Source organism: Saimiri boliviensis, chromosome 9 (genome assembly GCF_048565385.1).
Source record: "Saimiri boliviensis isolate mSaiBol1 chromosome 9, mSaiBol1.pri, whole genome shotgun sequence".
Taxonomy (NCBI): Eukaryota; Metazoa; Chordata; class Mammalia; order Primates; family Cebidae; genus Saimiri; species Saimiri boliviensis.
This window is the reverse complement of record NC_133457.1, coordinates 19789853-19809238: the sequence shown is the minus strand read 5'-3', so window position 1 is coordinate 19809238 and position 19386 is coordinate 19789853. Positions and strand designations below refer to the sequence as shown.

The window sequence follows — 19386 nt, the reverse complement described above, 5'->3', positions numbered from 1 at the left end:
TGATAACTGGGACCAGAGCTTCTCATTAAGATCTAGTTTTTTCTCTCTGAAAGAATTCCAGGAGATTTGATGTAAGGAGAAGGCTTATCAGTGTTTCTTTGCTTAGATCTGTATCTCTCAAAGCTCTGTATACTCCTTGCCACTTTAAAAGTACTTTAAAATATCCATTTATCCAGGGATGGAAATAAGCAGAGGAGAATGTGAGATTCTTTAACATTCCTTCCAACGTACGAGGTGGTTTCTCCTTGATTTACAGGTGATCTGTCATTTAACATTATTTGATTGTAACAGTTGCTTGGTCTCAACTTTTCTCTTGTAGGAAGCTCTTCCTGAAAACATCCTTGGGATATTGGGAAGTGCTCTCCCAAACCAGGTTTCCTACTAGGAAGAAAATGTCTTCTAATAGGCAGAACCATTGGCATTGAGGGCATTTGGGGGTTCTAAATTTAAAACAAAAACAACAACAAAAAAAACAGGATATGGGTGGTCTTGGAAAAAGTTCTAAAGGCTATCAGGCCGTCCTGACTTTATACACTGATGTCACTAACATGTGGTCATATTGGGAACTAGGGTAATCTAAAGGATTGGGCCACTTCATTCATTAAAACTTTTTTTTTTTTTTTTTTTTTTGAGATGAAGTCTCGCTTTGTTGCCCAGGCTGGAGTGCAGTGGCACGATCTGGGCTCACTGCAACCTCTGCCTCCTGGGTTCAAGTGATTCTCCTGCCTCAGCCTCCTGAGTAGCTGGGACTACAGACACATGACATCATACCCAGCTAATTTTTGTATTTTTAGTAGAGGCAGGATTTCACCCTGTTGGCCAGGATGGTCTCCATCTCTTGACCTTGTGATCTGCCTTCCCCCCGGCCTCCCAAAGTGCTGAGATTACAGGCATGAGCCACCGCGCCTGGCCTAATTAAAACTTTTTTGAAAATGGTTCTTGTATGAGTCTGTTTTCACAGTGCTATAAAGATACTACCGAAGACTGGGTAATTTATAAAGAAAAGAGGTTTAATCGACTTACAGTTCTTTACGGCTGGGGAGGCCTCAAGAAACTTACAGTCATGGTAGAAGGTGAAGGAAAAGCGAGTGCCTTCTACACAAGATGCCAGGAGAGCAAGTGAGCCTGGGGGAACTACCATTTTTAAACCATCAGATCTCGTGAGAACTCCCTCACTGTCACGAGAATGGTATGGGGGAAACTGCACCCATGATCCAGTCACCTCCCAACAGGTCCCTCCCTCAACATGTGGAGATTACAATTCAAGATGAGGTTTGGGTGGGGACACAGAGCCAAACCATAACACTTCTTATTTAGGGCTTGACAGAAAAGAAGTTAGGGAGAAGTACTGTGATGCAAGTGAGAAAATTTTACTATCTAGAGTAAAGGCAGGCTAATAACCTACTTAAGCAACCTGGGTCTCATGCCGGAGTCTTAAAAATGGAGGCATTTGTCCTGAGTGTTCGTTCCAGTATTAAACCATGTTGAGACTATGCATCTAACTCAGCTGGTCTCATTCATCAGTGTTAGAATGATATGTTTCCTGTAACTCAAACTCATGTTTTTAAAAAATTTAGATTTAAAATTCTCTGAAATTAGAAGGTGTTTTATAGGTGATGGCTGCACTTCATGTAATGTCCTTCCCCTCCTCCAAACTTACAGTAAATGGAAGAGTTATTAAGTTGATAATGTCTGTGGAATCGAGGAAATATGACATGTGTTAGAGACTACAGATTTCTTATGCTGAGCATAAGGTGTTAATTAGCCTTCATTTAGCTCCTTTACAGCCAAACCTGTTGTCTTTGGATTAGTACACTTGGTGAATAAAATGTGTCAGTTACCAATGACTTTACTTAAAGTGCTGTCCTTAGGATTAAGGAGGTGTGTAATCTGGCTCCAGAGTAGTTTCATCTCTTGGGGAGACAAAGTGTCTAGAGTAGTGACCTTCAACCTTTTTGACAGTGACCTCTACAGTAAAAAATATATATTTTACCTTTTGACCAAATAAACTCACACATGGACACATGCATGTATTTCACAAAACAGTAATTACCCTACTGTGTGTGATGAGCTGCTGATGTTTTTCTGTTCTTTCCTATTTCATTTTTTTAAAATGCTGATCTCAACCCACTGAATTTCTGTGGGCATTCGATCCACTCAGCTGAGTTCATATCCCACTAATGGGTCACAACCTACCCTTTTAAAAACTGCTTTACAAAGTTAATTAACCAGGAGGAATAAAGGCTCCCTTATTCACAGGCATCCTATAGCTTTCTTTTGCCTGTGTGAAGGGGTAAAAGAAAAGATTGATGAAATACTAGTAAATCAAGAAGATAAACTATCAGGACTAGAAAAATAGAGTAAAAAGTAAAATGATTTTACAGGTATTAAAAAAATCCTCCTAATGACTAAGTGCTTTCTTTGTTTGAATTAATAAAAATAGCTAACAATAGCCTCTGTTTGTGAGGCCACAGCTAATTTTTGTCATTGCGATTATCTTCTGAAGGTGTGACATTGAAGTCTGAAATCCATAGGCTGTAGAAAGCCTCAAGCCTAGAGTAGAGCTAAGGAAGCTCCACAGGCCGCTAATAATGGAGTCTGAGTTTTAGATGAGGGCCAAGAGGAAGATATTTGATTTAGCTGCCGATGAAACTGTGCCAGTGCCATTAATGAGTCCCTTCCTCCATAAGCCTGGTTGCCTGAGAAAAACGGTAACGTAACCAGCACGATGTTTTCTTTGCTATCATAGAGTGAGATTTTTTTTTTTTAGTTGAAGAAAGGGGACAGTTCTGACTAAACTTAATATTACAAACATATTCTTACCCTAGAACACTCAAGAAAAAAACTTGTTTTAAAATGAACTAGAGCCATACAGTACTTAAAGTTTTTGTATCATATTTATAAACTCGTTTGTCTTGTTTCTGTGTCTCTAGAATCCTGTGGAAGAAGAATGAAGTTGCTGATTATGAAGCTACAACATTTTCCATCTTCTATAACAACACTCTGTTCCTGGTCTTGGTCATTGTTGCTTCCTTTTTCATATTGAAGAACTTCAACCCCACAGTGTATCCTTTTAAAGGTTGATTATCTTTTTTAGAGGTCTAGAAACAGTAGTTCGTTTTGCTTTTGACTTGGCTGAATATTTTAGTGGAAAGAAAAACTGCCCTGGGAGTCAGTCCATTAAATAGTGCTGACTTTAGGTAACTTTCTGGACATTTAAAATAACAGCTTTTGGGTTAATTTAAGATTCTTTTAGGTTTATGAATTATGACTTTATGATAAAGTATTACAAAGCAGTCTTATGGGATCAAGTGTCCTCACTTACTTAAGAAAAGCTCTTAAGAGCCAAAGCAAACTTGTCATTTTTGATAGCTTCTGAAATAATAAGCCCGTGTCTGCTGTTATTTTTGGGCTTTGGAGGTTGGGTGGATGGCCAGTGCAGTTAAATAGGTTCATTCCAGTGTATCTTAATAGTGTTTCAAGCTGCTCTTAAATTGAGCTTTTGGGCAAGAATCAGTCTTCTTTTATTAATTTATTAAAGGTGTTATCCAGGAATGTGCAGCCAACATTTTAACAATTGGTGATTATGATGTAATAAAATATCAGATACCCTCCAATGTGTACCTTCTGGGAATGCTGGAGTGGTTTGCTGAAAATTGTGCAGTTCTGAGACTGGGAGTAGGTTCGAAGTTTTAGAACCTCCTTGCCGTTGCAAGCCAACTGCAGCAAAACACTGATTCACAGGAAAGACTTATTTTTCCATTGCTCTTTAGGGAAAAAATAAATCCTTCTTTTCTCCTCATATTCCTTGATCAGCTCTTTTCATGAAGGTTAAATGGAATTCAGATGTATTCTTTGTGATCATGTGTTCTAGGTTTCTGTCTTTAAGTGTTTTTTTTTTTTTTTTTTTTTAAATTGGAACATATTTCCTGTGAATGTTTTCCATTTTTTATGGTCTTCTGTCTTGCAAGTTGTGTTTGCAGACAATGGGCTGCACATCATCATGATTATACCAAGTGTTAGGAAGGAAGCAGTATATTCCAAAGAGATGGGCTCTTTTTATTTTGTTGAAAAACTAATTTGGTGTTATTAACTTTTCCATAACATTAAATTCTTACAGGAACTACATTTTGTCCATAAGTGCTTCATCAGGACTCATCGCCCTCCTGTCTACTGGCTCCAAGTAGACCATGTCTGCTTGGCCCCTGGCTTTGTGTCTATGGGTGGCCTGTGGTATATGGAAAAGTAGCAGGGTGGTCAGGATGGGAGACACACAAGATGTTTTTACAGTCTAGAGCCTTTAAAAAACCCAGCAGAATGTAATTCAGTGTTTGTTTATTGGCTGTTTTTGACAGATTGTTGAAATTAAATGAATTGAAAGGGAAACTCAGAGTACTAGGATGTTTATTAAAAGGAATAAAATGTCTTGCAATGTGCTGTAATCACAAGAGGAGAAAATAACTTGTTTCCTTGATCTGTCAGAGGTCACAGTAACCTGGGCTGAGCTGTTATTATTTATTATATAATAGTAGCAGGAAGTTAATAACTGGTTCTCTGTGTTCCAAGCACAATATTACAACTTTTTTTGAACCATAAATATCAGAATAAATCCTCTTCCCAGGGAATGGAACAGAAGCTTAATGTTTACAAGTGTTTGAATTTGTGATTTGAAATAACAAAATTAAAAAACATGATTTCTCCAACTTGAGGAAGAGAAACTTTTGGAAAAGTTCTGTGTGTGTGTGTGTGTTTTTTTTTTTTTTTTAAGAAGAAGGGCAGCCAAGTTAGTAACCTAAAAATAGTGTGCCCAGGCATATGAGAGTTGTCCTACAGGGTTAAAGAACACACTGTTCTGCTGTATGGCTTTGGCCCTGAGTGGCAAGAGAGGTCAACTTGACCCTGACATGTGGGTTTGACCTGTTAAGACACAGGAGTCATTGTTTTCTTCGACCAGGGTCTCACACCCTGAAGGAATGTTAAGTAAGAGAGAGCACCTTTTTCCTGAATATTGACATGTAAAAGACCAAAGTAATTTTTCTGAACTTCTGCAGTTCTAACAACTCTCCAAGGAATTTACAGTGATTTTAGTGCTTGTCAGCATTTTTCCATGAGGACTTTGATACATTTGACTCTTTAGTTTACAGGTTTCCATTGACTGTGAACAAAATATTTATCTCTTCAGCCCTTGAGGGTCCAGCTAAGAGCAATCTCTTGCATTTTTTTTTTTAACCTGTGTTTGTACAGGTATCATTCTTGTGTGTGCCATGGCTTGAAAAAGTTTGAGAAGCTCTTTAACAAAATCACCTAAAAACATGTGAAATCACAGGTGATAGCAGTTCAGTAATTTCCCACAAGTAGCATCTCAAAGAAAATATAGTCCTAATCCTTAGTGTTCTATTCTAAATTTAACATGAATTTCATAAATGTTACTAGTTTTCTTTAGAATTTTGTAAGTTATTCATCAGGAGTTTAACTTCTACTTCCGTGCTATTGGACGTATTGGGCTGCATCCAAGAACTTGGAAGGAAAACGGGCAGGAATACACTTGCTTAGCGACCCAAATCATCATTTTCTGCAGGTGAGAATTCTATTTCATCATTGCTTCTAGAAGTTGGCAATTCTTTACTTTTCTTTGGTGCATTATTATGTAGGTGCCATCACTGGGTAATGTGGAGTGATTACAGAAGTCAGAGTTACTCTAAGGTACACTTAGGGTAACACTTAAGAGGTTTATTATTTTTTAAAGAAATTTTTCTTGAACTCCTGGCCAACATGGTGAAACCCTGTCTCTACTAAAAATCCAAAAATTAGCCGGGCATGGTGGCATGCGCCTGTAATCTCACTACTTGTGAGGCTGAGGCAGGAGAACTACTTGAACCTGGAAGGCGGAGGTTGCAGTGAATAGAGATTGCACCACTGCACTCCAGCCTGGGTGACAAGGGCGAGACTCCATCTCACAAAAAACAACCAAACAAAAAAAGCTTTTCTTTAAAAAAAAAAAAAAACAAAGCCAGACCATAGTTTGAGTGGTGGCATGGAATCTATGCATTGAATAAATGCATTTGCTTATTTGACATCAGTGTATACCATTTGTTAGCAGAGTTGGGCCAGTATCTTTTAAAATTGCTGGGGATAACTTGCCTCTAGATGGCAGTGCCTGTATAGATGGGGAAAAAATCAACACCATTCTTGGTATAATACAGTATAGCTTAGATGAGGTGGTGAAGTACGGGTTTCAACCTAATATTCCTAATATAGTTTCTCTTGAATTAATAAACTGAACATTTGTAGGAAAAGAAGTGAGCAAAATTTGTTTTCTGTCCTGAATTTTTCTTACAGCATGCTGTTTTTAAATCTGATATTTTCCAATTTTCTATATTATTAGATGAATTTCTGTGCATAAGGTTATAAGGCCTATACTCGCAGTTCAGTAGTTTTTGTTAAGGATCTACTGTACAAGTACTTTACTGTCAGGAATTACAGATCCTTTTCCCCACTACTCTCATCATTTAAAAGTTCTGTGTGGCACACAGAGAGGTGATCTACTCAATCTGATTTAGATAGTAAAACCATGCTATAGAATTTTGGTCTTAAAAAGACCACATAACCAACACTCGTGAAATAAAAGATTCATCTGTAATTGGGATTCAGAGTGATTAAATTCCTTTGTTCATACTCATAAGTAGCACTTTAAAGTGTTAAAACATTTTCATTTACCTATTTTTAGTTCTTTCATTTACAACTTAATAAAAATCTTGGATTGAAATTCTTAACTAATAAAAGTTTACTGGTTGTCCTATTTGGCATATTATTGAAACTTGGAAAGGGTAATTTGAAACAAGATTTGAAGTTAACTGAAATACAGACGTTGAATTTATACTGAATTCTTGTAAAAAGTCTTGTTTAGTAACTATGATTAAATTTCGCTTTTTAATATTTGTATTTTATAAGAATTCTGTGATGAAGTACATAATCTTTATTACGTTATTTCACATTAACCATCTTTTTTTTTTTTTTAATTTAAGTTCGGGAATACATGTGCTGATGGTGCAGGTTTGTTACATAAGTATACATGTAACCATAATTTTAATAGCTCCCACATGTAAATGCACATCTTTGTAGTTACTGATCAAATATCTTCGAGGCAATGAAAAGCATAGAGCAGTTACAGTAAAGGGCAGATACCAGGCCTCTGCCAATATGTACCTGCTGCACCTTTCTGCCTCCCCTCTTTGTTTCCAGTGTGTGTGCCAGTCACTGATGCTTCTGGAGACAGGAAGGAAGGATACATACATGTGTACATTTATGGAGAAAACCAGTTTATAGATGTATCTGGCTGTTAGAGCTCTAAGGGATTCTCTCTCACTTCCTTGGACTCCCAAGCAGAGGAATTAAGGGAAGATTAGGAGGGTCTTTTGGTGGGTTGGTTTAGATTTTCAGGGAGATAGAGATTCTTCTTGGTCTTCATTAATTTTCAAAACATCTCTTCACTGACTTTTCCCTGTTGTTTGATTTCTAGGTTTGGATTAATAATTAAGTTTTTAAACTTAAATATTCTCATAATTTCTGCATAAAACTTTAAAGCTTAAAAGGAGAAAAAAAAATCTAAAGGAGCACCGAACACAAAATACTTCGGTTCTAGGCCTGGTTCTGCACTAGCAGTGTGAGTTTGGGCAAGTTTTTTCATCTATCCTGTCCTGCTTTGCTCATTTGTCAAAGAGGGGTGGCTTTACAAATGGCTAAGGTTCCTTCAAGCTCTGATGTTTGCCTCATGACTTTGGAACTATCTTCATGAAGTGACAGTTCTTAAAGTGGGAAGCCAGACACAGGGTTTCTAGGTTGCCTGAGATTTCCATATAGGGATGGCTGCTACCCAGGTTACCTTTTGGAATGGTATATTCTCTGTCAGGGAATTCTTTTCAGAGGAGAAAAGAAAATTAGAGTGCATGGAAAAATTTTTTAAGGACATAACTGTAAAATACATTATCTAGTATATTTACTATGACAGATTCGCATATAAAAACTGGCTGTTCCTGCAGCTAAGCCATAATGTTTATATCTGGTTTTGATTTGCAAGTTTTAAAAAGTGAATTTGTGAAGCCTTAACCTTAGTGCAGGGTGTTCTAAAATCCATTGAGAGATACCGTCAGTAATCTCCATTGATAGAAAATGTTTGGATTGCAATTTAATTCTCAGACTTTTGATCATTACTGTTTCTGTTGAGTATTCATTGCAGCTTAGCTGCCAATATAATTTTTATTTAGATGATTATTGCCTATTTTATGGCCACATATATTTTACATGTGTATGTTTTACATATGTGGAAAATATACATACACCTTACGAAAGATCAGATAAAATCTGTTGTGAGATTGAATGCACAAAATGCTTTTATTACTCTAAGCAAATAAATCACATTTCCCATTAGCACCTCAGCTCCTTTACACATATAGTAGTTCACTGGATTGAATACACAATGAACAACTGAAAGAAGTCATCAGTTTCCAGCATTATTCTGATACTCGGGCAGAAAATTCAAACTCTATTAGAATACAGGTACTAGTAATCAAAAAGAAAATTTTTTTGATAACTCTCACTAACATTCTCAGATTTAGAACTTAACCATGAAATACATATATAGAAATAATGACAGAAAATAGCATTTTTGAATGTTGTTATATTTCTTCTATAAACCTCAAAGTGACTTCTGTATGGGAAACTTGCTGATCAGAAAATGAAATTAGAATTTTGTACATCCTCAGATATCCAAATAGAGTTAAAGGGCCACCCCCACACCACCCCCTTCAAAAAAAAAAAAAAAAAACACATGTTTTTCGCTCTTTTTACAGATACCAACACAGTATATTCTCACAGTTTTTCTCAAGTAGGATATTAATGAGGGTAAGTAGCCAATACTGGCGAGGCTAGGTATACCTCAGATTTTGAGTGTAACAAGGGTAAGCCCCATTAATCCATGCAGAGAACTTTCATGCATACAGTTTAGTGCATATAATATTATAGAACTAGAAGTTCTTTAATGTTTTTCTTTGCACTAGGCAAGTTAATTTACCCAGCATATTTTGAATAGTGATTGTGTTTTTCACAAAGCCAGTGATTGACTTTCATGTTAACATTGCCTCAAAAATACCAAACATTATATTGTAAAATCCCAGTGCTAAACAGTGAATATTTGCCTTTCTGGGTATTTTACAGGTTTACTTCAAAACTGAGTATGTGTATGTTTACTTTTAAAGCTCAGATATTTAAACTTGCAGAAGTTGTGCCTACAAGCAGTTGAAAATATAAAGCAGGTTTTAATAAAATGTAAAAAGTGAACACCTAATTGCAGATACATTGCATTTTCTTCAAAGCTAAGTTTCCACAGCAGTGTTACCCTCTCTCTTATAAATCAGCTGTAATGTCACTAAAGATTGGGGTGTTCATCCTTCTACTGTCTCTACTTGTAAATGGACATAACATTAAAATCCTAATAGACATTCTGGATAAGTTGTACAAGGCCATTCTTGGGGCCAAGCAACAGTAAATATTTGAAAGGTAATAAAGCAAATACCTAGAAATTTTAGTTTTGTTGTACGACAAATGGAACAAAACTTAATATGAATGTGAAAATAGGAAAAATAAAATTGTTTCTGCTTATTCTTCCAAGCAAGGATTTGAGTGAAGATAGTCTACTCTGTTTCTTATGCAACTCACATTGCATCTGTTGATTTTGTTCTTTTGAAAAAATATATCTGTACAGCCTTCTTTGAATTACCAAATGCCTGAAGGTAATACATCACCTCCCAGCCCCATATTCTTTCCATTGCGTAAGTGTGAGGTGTATAGAGCAATGCAAGAATAGGTGACTCCAGTCCAAGATAAGAAAATAGAATGGATTTTCCTGGTTGTGAGTTTTCAGATGTGCACAGTGGTAGCAACAGCAGACACCTCAGAGAATCCAGGGAGGGTCACTAGAGGTTGAGCAGCAAGCTGCTAAGTGATTCAAAAGACTGGTTAGTAACACCTTTCTGAACTGGGCACAGGCCGCTATTTTAACCATGCAGCTTCTGTGATTCATGCATTGCCTTATGATCTATAGTCCTTTTTGCTGTAGGGCTTGTTGCGCAATATGTTATCAATCTCGTTTACCACATGTGATGTCATCTTTGGGAGAACCTGAGAGCAGAAGTACAAAGAATATGGTCAGGGTGCTGAGCATTCTTTTTTTTGTGCTCTAGATTAAGCAAAGTAACCTAGATTCGTATATGTTCATAAACCACAGCTGGATTATAAGTCTCCCCCACCCAACACTATAAGCTCCTTGAAGTCAGGGGCCTTGTTGGTTGACTGCATAAATGAAGGCAAAAGGCAAAAGTGAAGGCTCATAGAAATATAGAGCAGCTCTATCCAATAGAAATATAGTGCAAGCCACATTTGTAATTTTTAATTTTCTATTGGATGTCTTAAAAAGTAAAATGAACAGGGTTTTACTCTAGTATGTCCAAAACATTATTTCAACATGTAATCAATATAGAACATAAGATACTTGACAGTTGTTTTTGGTACTAAATCACATCTTGTGAACATGTTACACTTAAAGCACATCTCTGTTTGGACTCACTGTCTTTCACGCACACAGTAGCCTCATGTGGCTAGAACTAGACTAGTGCACAGCACAGGTCTAGAGACTAAGGAGAGATTTATTCTGACCGGTGATCTGAACCCTGGTGAAAGATGGCCAGGGTTTAACAGGCATCCCAGGCAGATGGAATAGCATGGAAAAGTGAACTGGAGTGATAATATACAGTGATTGATGTGGGCGTGGGGATGGTAAGAACAAGATATGGAAGTTGGGTAAAGAGTGTAGAAAGCCTTGAATACCATTTTATGGAGTTGGGACTTTCGGCAGTGGGGAACCCGTCAGGACTAATGATCTAGGAGTAACCCAATCAGATACCTGGAGGTAGTTTGAAGGATGACTTGGAAGAGGTTGAAAGGGGACACAGCTGTTAGATATGTATCACAATCCAAGCCGGGTAATAGGGCCTTTACTACGATAGGGGCAGTGGAACAGAAAAGGAAAGTGGACCTGAGGACATTTTGAGGCATGATGGTGGTTTCAAAACTGAGTAACTAGAAGAATATTGTTGACTATTGAGATTAGAAACCAAAGGAGAAGTAGTTTGGGGATAAGAAGTCGGGAGTAGAAGGTGTTGGCTTTAAGGTGCCTGTCAAATATCCACCTAGGAGTGACTCGGCAGCTGCAAGTGCAGCTGTGGAGCTTAGTAGTTGCAAGAATACTGGAGCTGAGTGTTTGTGAGTCATATGCACTGACATGCTAACTGAAGCCCTGAGAAAGGATGAGCTCATCCAAGGCTAGCCTTTATTGTGAGAAGTGGGCCAAGGGTACACATTATACCATAAGACAAGGGACAAAGGCAGACTTTCTCACTGGAAAAGTCTGACCCTGCGTGGAGACTGTGGTGAAATACAATTCTGATGACCAATTCTGAGGTTTCAACCTCATTCTTCCTTTGCTGCAATCATGCTGGCCAAGGTGACCTTGTCTCCACTCAAGTGCTATCCTCAGAAGCCTCAGGGTTTGGCAAAATAGTAGAGCTACCAGCCTGGGAAAACTTCATTCTGGTTAATGTTTTACTGTCTGAAGCTGAAGGAAGAATTTGATTTCCCACTAGCTCTGGACTTTCAGTGTCCAAACAGCTAATGTGTTATTTAAAAATGAGATTGTAACAATGAGACCAAAAACCTAGAAACTGGACTTGTTGGAAGTTTTGTGTCTAAAATACAGCATGTTAGTCATGTGAGGAGAAAAATCCTTCATTAATTACACCAAAATAAATTTCTGATAGGAAACAGATTAAAACATCAAAAAAAAAAAAAAACCATAAAAGTACTTGAACAAGAAAATACAGTATTGCAAGACCAAAATTCTCAAGCAAAGCACCACTTGAAATCACCCAGTTTTAAAATGTTAGCAATGATTTTAAAACATTTTAAACTACTACAGATTTAAGAAACACCCCACAGGCTACCAGTTTTGCAACTTGGATGTTACACTGCCTGGGATAGTTGGTGGGTGAGGGGAAGTCTGCCTAGCATTGCTGGGACTGGGTGGGCATTGTTGGAAGTCCTCCTAGGATTGGGTTCCTGATGATCTGGGACTTAGGGATGGAGTAGGATTTTGCCAGGCAGGGGTAGCGGTGAGTTTGTGGGCAGAGGGCCACTCTTATTGCTGAGGCTCTGAGTGGTTCATAGCATCTTGAGATTCAGGTTCCAGGGAGGTGTACTGGGGAGTGATGAGCCCGACTGCTGCGGAGCCTGGCCGCCTCTGAGTGAATGATGGGGAGCCTCGGAAGGATTTTAAGGCATATGGGGAAGAGAGGGAGAGGCGGTTCTGCTGTCTTTTAGGTGGAAGTGGGGAGGATGGAACCTGTGCGGGTGAAGGTGGGCTGCTAGCAGCTGTGATTTATTCTCTTGTCTCTTCTACCTGTCGGGCTCTGATTTTATACACTTCCCTAAGGTGTTCCTGCACACCTTAGGCAGATGGCATCCCTTGGAGAAGCTGCCTCCCCAACCTACTAGAAATATTTTCTTAAAACTGCTGGTGCTCCGTATTTTCCATCCATCTGCAGCCAGTCCTACCACTGCTGGACACTCCTTGTCACCCAGTCTGCTTTTCACCATGTTGTGGGGCCCAATCACAGTTTGTCTTGGGTGGACTTCAGTGCTGGGTATGTGGAGGTGGAACAGAACAGGGGAGGATTGGTAAGCCCCCAATGTTAGCAGCCTTGCTGCATGGATAATGTCTCCTTTAGTATAGGCAAAGCGTCACCTTGCTGCCAGCCAAAGCCTTGTTAGGGAGAACATATTTGGGGAAGAAAAATTACTCGAGTTTTCCTCTGAAATGTGTCCCCTTCCCCTTCAGCTGCCTTGCCTACTTCCACAGCTTTTAAAACTCAGCCTGAGACTTACATTATATACCATCCCCAGGCACTATGACTGCCCCCAGGAATGGCAGTGATCTCCCTATATTAGCATGATAGCAATCCTCAGGTCCTCTCTTTTCTGCCAAGCCGTGTTGTCTCTCTTTCCAAAACCTGCAGAATCCATCCACTTCCCTCCACCTCCAGGGCCACTACCGTCATCCAAGCCACCATCCCCTCTTGCCTGGACAACTGCCCTTGCCCTTCATTCTCGCACAGCAGCCAGAGACATTCAAATAGTAGCATGTCCCTCCTCTTTAAAACCCTCCACAAGGACTTGTTACATGTAGCATGACCTAACCCCATGGTGTCCTGCAAGATCTGGCCCTGCCTGTCTCTCCAAGTCAGTGCATCTTCTATCCCCTGTGCCCAAGTACGTGTTGACCACATTGGCCCTAGACTGGCAGTTCCTGGGAAAAGCCAAGGTCCTTCCCATCTCAGGGCCTTTGCACTGCCCTTCCCTGTCCCTGAAATGCACTTTCCTGGACTCTTCTCATGCTGTGTGAAAGCATGTGAATAGTTGTCAAGGCAGGTAAAAAATGAAGGCATGTGAAGCCCTCTGAATAAACATTCCAGAGGGGCTTTTTGCAAAGACATTTAACATAGGCTCACCCATTTCTGAGCCTCAGTTAAATAAACATTTATTTACTTAATAGCCTGTTTCACAACCTGAAAACATTTTGGATATTTATCTGTCTCTCCTCCTGGAATGTAAAAATCCCCTTGAAGGTTGGACAATGTTTTTCCTCTTTCCTGTGGTATCTCTAGTACCTGGTATACAATAGGCTCTCCAAGATTTGTTGAATGAAGGAAAGGACAAATTGTTTAATTAATTCACTGTTTCTCAGCAGCATATGAGCTCTTTGAAGGCCGGGTCCTGTTTTTACTCATCTCAGTCATCTCACAGCCTAGCATGGTGCCAGGCCTAGAATAAGTGCTCCATAAACATTAGTGAAACTGAAATAATTGGATTGAATTTCAGTCCTTTTTGGTACAAACTGTTCTGTCCCCTCATCACTGTGTACCCTTATCTTTTCCCAGAGCATAAATGAAAATAACAGGGAAGAGGTGGCATTTATAAGAGGGAGAATTCCTCATGCAGGTATAGGAAACATGATCCAGGAGGAGTTACGGGGTGGATATGGCAGTTGTTAGAAGCAGAAAGGCAGAGGTGATTACATGGCTACACAGCCCTAAGAAGCCTGGGGGAGTGGGCAGGGGTTCTATATCATTTATTCCACAGTGTGTTCTGGGCTCTTTTAAAAAGGTTTTAAATCATTTTTGTCCCTACCTCTCCACCTGTTTGCTTTTGGGAATGGTAACAGGGTTATGTGCTTGTTACAGGGACTGGTGGATAGGGAAGAAGCTGTGAGACAGTTCCTTTCCTCAGTGAGCAGGAGAAAAATAGACAACCTTTCTTGTTTTAGCAGGTAGTGGCTATGGCAAGAATTGTGGGAAGGATCATTCCTAGGGTTTTTAGTAGGGTTGAGAGTAGGACAGACTCAGCACTAGTTGTGGTCTTTGGGGAAAGGAGGTGGTCACAATGGATACTAAACCCCACCCCTCTCCTTAGAGCTCCTAGAAACATCCTTTTCACCACACCCACTGCCACTACAGGCTCCCCAGAATATGGCTGCAGTCCCCATCAAGTGCCCTGGATCAACGGCTATGCTCAGGATAGGGAATGGGGATGGGCCTCCTAAATTTGCTTCTAGGGAGCTTTGATCCTGGAAGTCCAAAATAGAATTTTGAGCTCATTTCTCTTAAAACATCACAAGTATTCATTCAATAGATCTTGAGTGTTAACTAAGAGCCATATATAGTAAGTACCTAGGAACTGGAAAACCAGTGGAGAAGCAAGAAAGACATAAGGTCTCTGACTTCAGAGGACTTGCAGTCTATCAGTAGAGACAGGAAGTTATACTACATTATATTATCATAAAAGGTATCATGGGAGGGGGAATACAAGATGGTCAGAAAGAGAACAGAAAGAAGGGGCTTAGCGTACAGTAGTTGTGCAATATTTGTGGAAAGAACAGATGAGTAAACCATGTATGTGTAGTTTCCTATGACTTAAATTTCCAAGCAAGTTATCAGTAAGGCTTTATGGTGAGGGCTGGGAAGTAAGTTGCCGGGCATAACATTGGAATGCACTTTTCCACAGAAACAAACTATCCTGAGAAATGAGCTTTGGGAACACTTCCTGTTTATAGACAGAGAACAACCCTGGATCCATGTACTGGGAAAGTGTTCTGTTGCCTTTGTTCCCCCTAGTCTTGCCCCATCCAGAAGAATAAAGGTGGGGAGAGATGGGACACTGCCTGGAAATAGCCTCAAAGGCACCATTAAATTCCCTGGTGTTTGTTGGAAGGGGCTGCAATACTTGCCTGAATGGCACCAAGGTTTTCAATGAGTTGTTCAGGAGTGGATGATCCCAAGAGCACAGAACTCACACCTTCATTTCTTAGGCACCACGCTGGGAAAAGAGGACACTGGGTCAGATTATCAAAGCATTTCCCATCATTGATTAGCTTATAAACACCAACTACAGCTGTTTGTTGCAGCCAAAATTTATTAACACCTTTTGTGGAGGATGTACAGTGCTTTCTAGGGTTAAAAACCTGAGCAGCACTCCCTGTTGTGTAGATTTGACAGAATCTGTGAAAGTCCAGGTGGGAGGTGCGATGGGAACGCATAGAGACACCAGACCATAGATCATAAGCTGCTTTCCAGCATGCTCAGCTGCTCTCAAGTAGAAGCAGAAAACACGGATGCACTACTGTCTTTCTTGCTTCTCCACTGGTTTTCCAATTCCTAGCGCACTATGTATCTCTTAGTTAACACTCAGTGCATTTGAGTTAGCTTGGAGCTGAAGGCCTTTCTGCTTTCCACATAAAACCCTGTCCCCACAACTGGGGCATTCAATCCAGCTACCCACCCTGGAAACACATTGTTATTCCTGTTATTTCTGAAAACAGCTAACACTGCTCACCAGCAGATGCCTGGATTCCTGTTTCTATGTTGGCCCACAACCTTCTGTCTTTCCGTTGTATTCATGGTCTCACTTTTCCACATCTGTTGCTTATAGTCCTTGTAGACTCTGGTTTTCTGGTTCCTTCGTTCCTACCTACCTGGCATCACTCTCTGGACTTCCCTTTCTTCCTAACCCAAGATTCATCCTGTGTTGATTATCTAAATTACTCTCTTACAAACCCTAATACCCCTCACTTCCTCTGCTTCGTTAGCAATTCCCATCAGTACTGCATGTGTGTTTTTGGCTTCTACTTGCTTCTACTTGTGGGCAGCTGAGCGTGCTGGAGAGAGTCTCACAATTCATGGTCTGGTGCCTCTATGAATTCACATCTTCTTTCCCAGCTGGGTTTCAGCCAGCTTGGCCAGCCTCATTCTTGGCCTTAGTCATCTCCTTTCTTTTCCTGAAATGACCTTAAACCTGTACTATTAAACCAGCTAATCAACCCCTGTCCCTTACAGTGGATGACCCTGTCCTAATGTATATAGAAAATACATACATTTTAGCATGTCATTGATACATATAAACATTTTAGCATGACATTTAGCATGTCAACAAAACATGCTAAAATTTCTCCCATTCTAAAATAAGCTTCCTCTGACCCTTTATACCTGCCTAGATATGGCCTCAACCTTCTTCTCTTAACTTCTAAAAGGTCAGTTCAGATTCCCTTACTGACCTTCTTCACATTCCAGTCACTTTTGTGCTCTGTCCAGAAGCCAAGATCCCCAGGAGCCTCCTGGTGGCTACAGTGAACTTCTGAGTCCTTAGCTGCCAGGAACTTAGTGTTGCTGCAGACTTTTAGATGCAGTGTCTGCTGGGCCTTGCTGCTAGATGCCTCGCAGGCTCTGCAAACTTCTTACTATGACGCCTGGCCCTCTTGCATTCCCAATTGCACTTGGGGAGCATCACCAGCGATGCGGCTTCCCAATCTGGAAACCTGGGAGTAATCTTTAAGAACTGTCCTTTTCTGACCCTCTTTTCCCTTTTAACTGCTAAGTCCAGTTGATTATTCCTCCTAAATATTCCTCTAATCAAGTGGTTTTCAAACTTTGGTATGCATCAGAATCATTGAGAGGGCTTGTGAAATATCCATTGTCATGGCTCACTCCTGAGTTTCTGATTCAGAAGGTCTGGGGTACGGTCTGTGCATTTTTAACACACTCCCAGGTAATGCTTACGCTGATACTGCTCATCTGGGACCATGCTTTTTTTTAAAAAAAAAAAAAACAACTTTATTGAGGTAAAATTTACCCATCAAAAATTTTACCCATTTTAAGTGTACATTAAATAATTTTTGTTTACCAACCACCATTTTTAACATGCAACCTTCATTTTAATCCAGTTTTATAACATTTCTGTCACCCTAGTAAGATCCCTACCTCAAGTTGAAAGCAAACACTGATCTACTTTTTGTCTTCAGATTTGTCTTTTCTGGACATTTCATCTAAATGGAATCATACAATAGGTGGTTGGTTGTTCTGGTTTTCAGTTAGCATGTTTTCTAGGTTTTTACATATTGCAGCATGTACCAGTACACCATTTCTTTTTGTTGCTGAAGAGTATTCCAGTGTGTGGATACAGGGCTTAGTTTGACAATGATTGCTTTGGGTCAGCTGTCTTCTCCACCTTAGTCACTGCTGCCCTCACTCACGCCCTTACCATCTCTCTCCTGCATAACTGGTTTTCCTCCCACTTGCTTGAATTGTCCCCTTATGTTTCCCTCATACAGCTCTCATCCAGCCAGTAAAGGTTTCTCTAAGCAAAAGTCTGATCATGTCACTTCCCTAGCTAGTGCCTGACTGAATCATTGTCCTGTAAGATGAGGTTCTTAATTCTTACCCTGGCAAATCTTATTTTCTAGCCTACCCCTGCAGCTTCATGGCTCCCTACCTTGAACTTTGCTTCAGAAACACTCACCTGTCTTTAAATCCTCTCCATCCCCAAGCATCATGCTGCTTTTCTCCTCTTTCTCTCCCTTCCTTCTGGAGCACACTGCTCAAGCTGTTCCTTTTACCTGAAATGTCCTTTTGCCTTCCCCTTTCTTTTTGCCTCACTAATATCTGCTTATCATTTGAGATTCCCCAAAGGTATTGCCAACTCCTAAAGTAATTCCGTGTGTTCTACCTCCACTTCTTGTTCCTCCGGAAAATATTCAGGGGCAGTAACACCCAAGGAGCTGTCATCTCCTGTGATAATAATTCCTCTTTTGGGAATACCTCCTAAAGGGGCTGCATGAGGCTGTTTTAGTTAACTTTTTTTTCCTACTAAGTAGAAAGAGAACACTCAAAAGATGAAAAGTATAGTATAGTAAATATATAAACCAGTAATATGGTCATTTATTGTCATTATCAAATAGGTACTGTACATAATTATATGTGCTAGACTTTTATATTATTGGCAGCACAGTAGGCTTGTTTATACCAGCATCACCACAAACACATAAGTAATTCATTGCATTAGGACCTTAGGACAGCTACAGCATCACTAGACAATAGTAATTTTTCAGCTCCATTATAATCTTACGGGGTCACCTACATATATGTGGTCCATCATTGACTGAAACACCCATGATTATATGTGGTTTCTATTATCTTTCTCTTAAACAGTGCATGTGGTTTTCAATTGCTACCAGTAATTATGACCTTTCAAGGACTCCAGCCTTAGAAAAACAAATTTTATGGCCTTCAAGAAGTTTCAGGGTGAAGCTATTTCTCTTGGATCAGCTTTTCATGTGGCAGCAGCCTTGGGCCTGTCACAGCCTTGTATCTCAGCCTCTCACCAACCCTGGCTTAGTTTTCCACAGAGACAGAAACTTGAGCCAGAAGAAATGGATGTCACTACACCGTTTACTCCTAACACCTGTGATAGTATATGTGTTATCACTGACATATTGTCATTTAAACTATGTTATACAGGCAGGGAGAAAGAAAAAAAGTTTTTTAACATGTAGAAAATGCTGAGGAACCTCAAATACCTCACTTTATAGAGTATTTAGCAGGAGTTTATGCTTCAGAGATCAGTCTGTCAATAGACATTTTATCATGATAAGGGTGTGTACAGCAATAGAAAACTATGATCTCAGCAGAAGTCCCCCTACAACCTCATAGCTTAGTAATTTTCTTACCAACAGCTAGCTGAGGTAGTGTACATCCCAAACGCTCCGCAATTGGGGAAAGGTCCTTTAACTTGTTTTGCTGTTTTCTCCCTTCTTCACTTATAATTCTTTCTTTCAACCACTGGTAGCACTGGGGAAAAGCATAACATGTAAATGTCTGGTAAAGATTTGATGTCAAAGAATGGTAATTCAATAAAATATATGAACCTAAAGATGATTTCTTGAATTTTTTG

General features: G+C 39.7%; 2 protein-coding genes across 7 annotated transcripts in view; one reads left to right on the top strand and one right to left on the bottom strand.

Moving 5' to 3' along the window:
• Positions 1 to 4729, top strand: part of SSR3 (signal sequence receptor subunit 3) — a 270342-nt gene extending 265613 nt beyond the window's left edge. For both annotated transcript variants that reach the window (XM_074405547.1, XM_003925004.4), the window contains 2 exons: positions 2934 to 3065; positions 4121 to 4729. In XM_074405547.1, coding sequence (XP_074261648.1) covers positions 2934 to 3065; positions 4121 to 4187 — 199 coding nt within the window. In that variant the 3' untranslated portion in view covers positions 4188 to 4729. The remainder of the gene's footprint in view (positions 1 to 2933; positions 3066 to 4120) is intronic.
• Positions 4730 to 8364: 3635 nt separating this feature from the next.
• The window catches only part of KCNAB1 (potassium voltage-gated channel subfamily A regulatory beta subunit 1), a 352698-nt gene continuing 341676 nt past the window's right edge, over positions 8365 to 19386 (bottom strand). For all 5 annotated transcript variants that reach the window (XM_074405544.1, XM_074405546.1, XM_003925001.4 and 2 more), the window contains 3 exons: positions 19163 to 19283; positions 15392 to 15480; positions 8365 to 10176 (listed from right to left, as the gene is read on the bottom strand). In XM_074405544.1, coding sequence (XP_074261645.1) covers positions 10087 to 10176; positions 15392 to 15480; positions 19163 to 19283 — 300 coding nt within the window. In that variant the 3' untranslated portion in view covers positions 8365 to 10086. The remainder of the gene's footprint in view (positions 10177 to 15391; positions 15481 to 19162; positions 19284 to 19386) is intronic.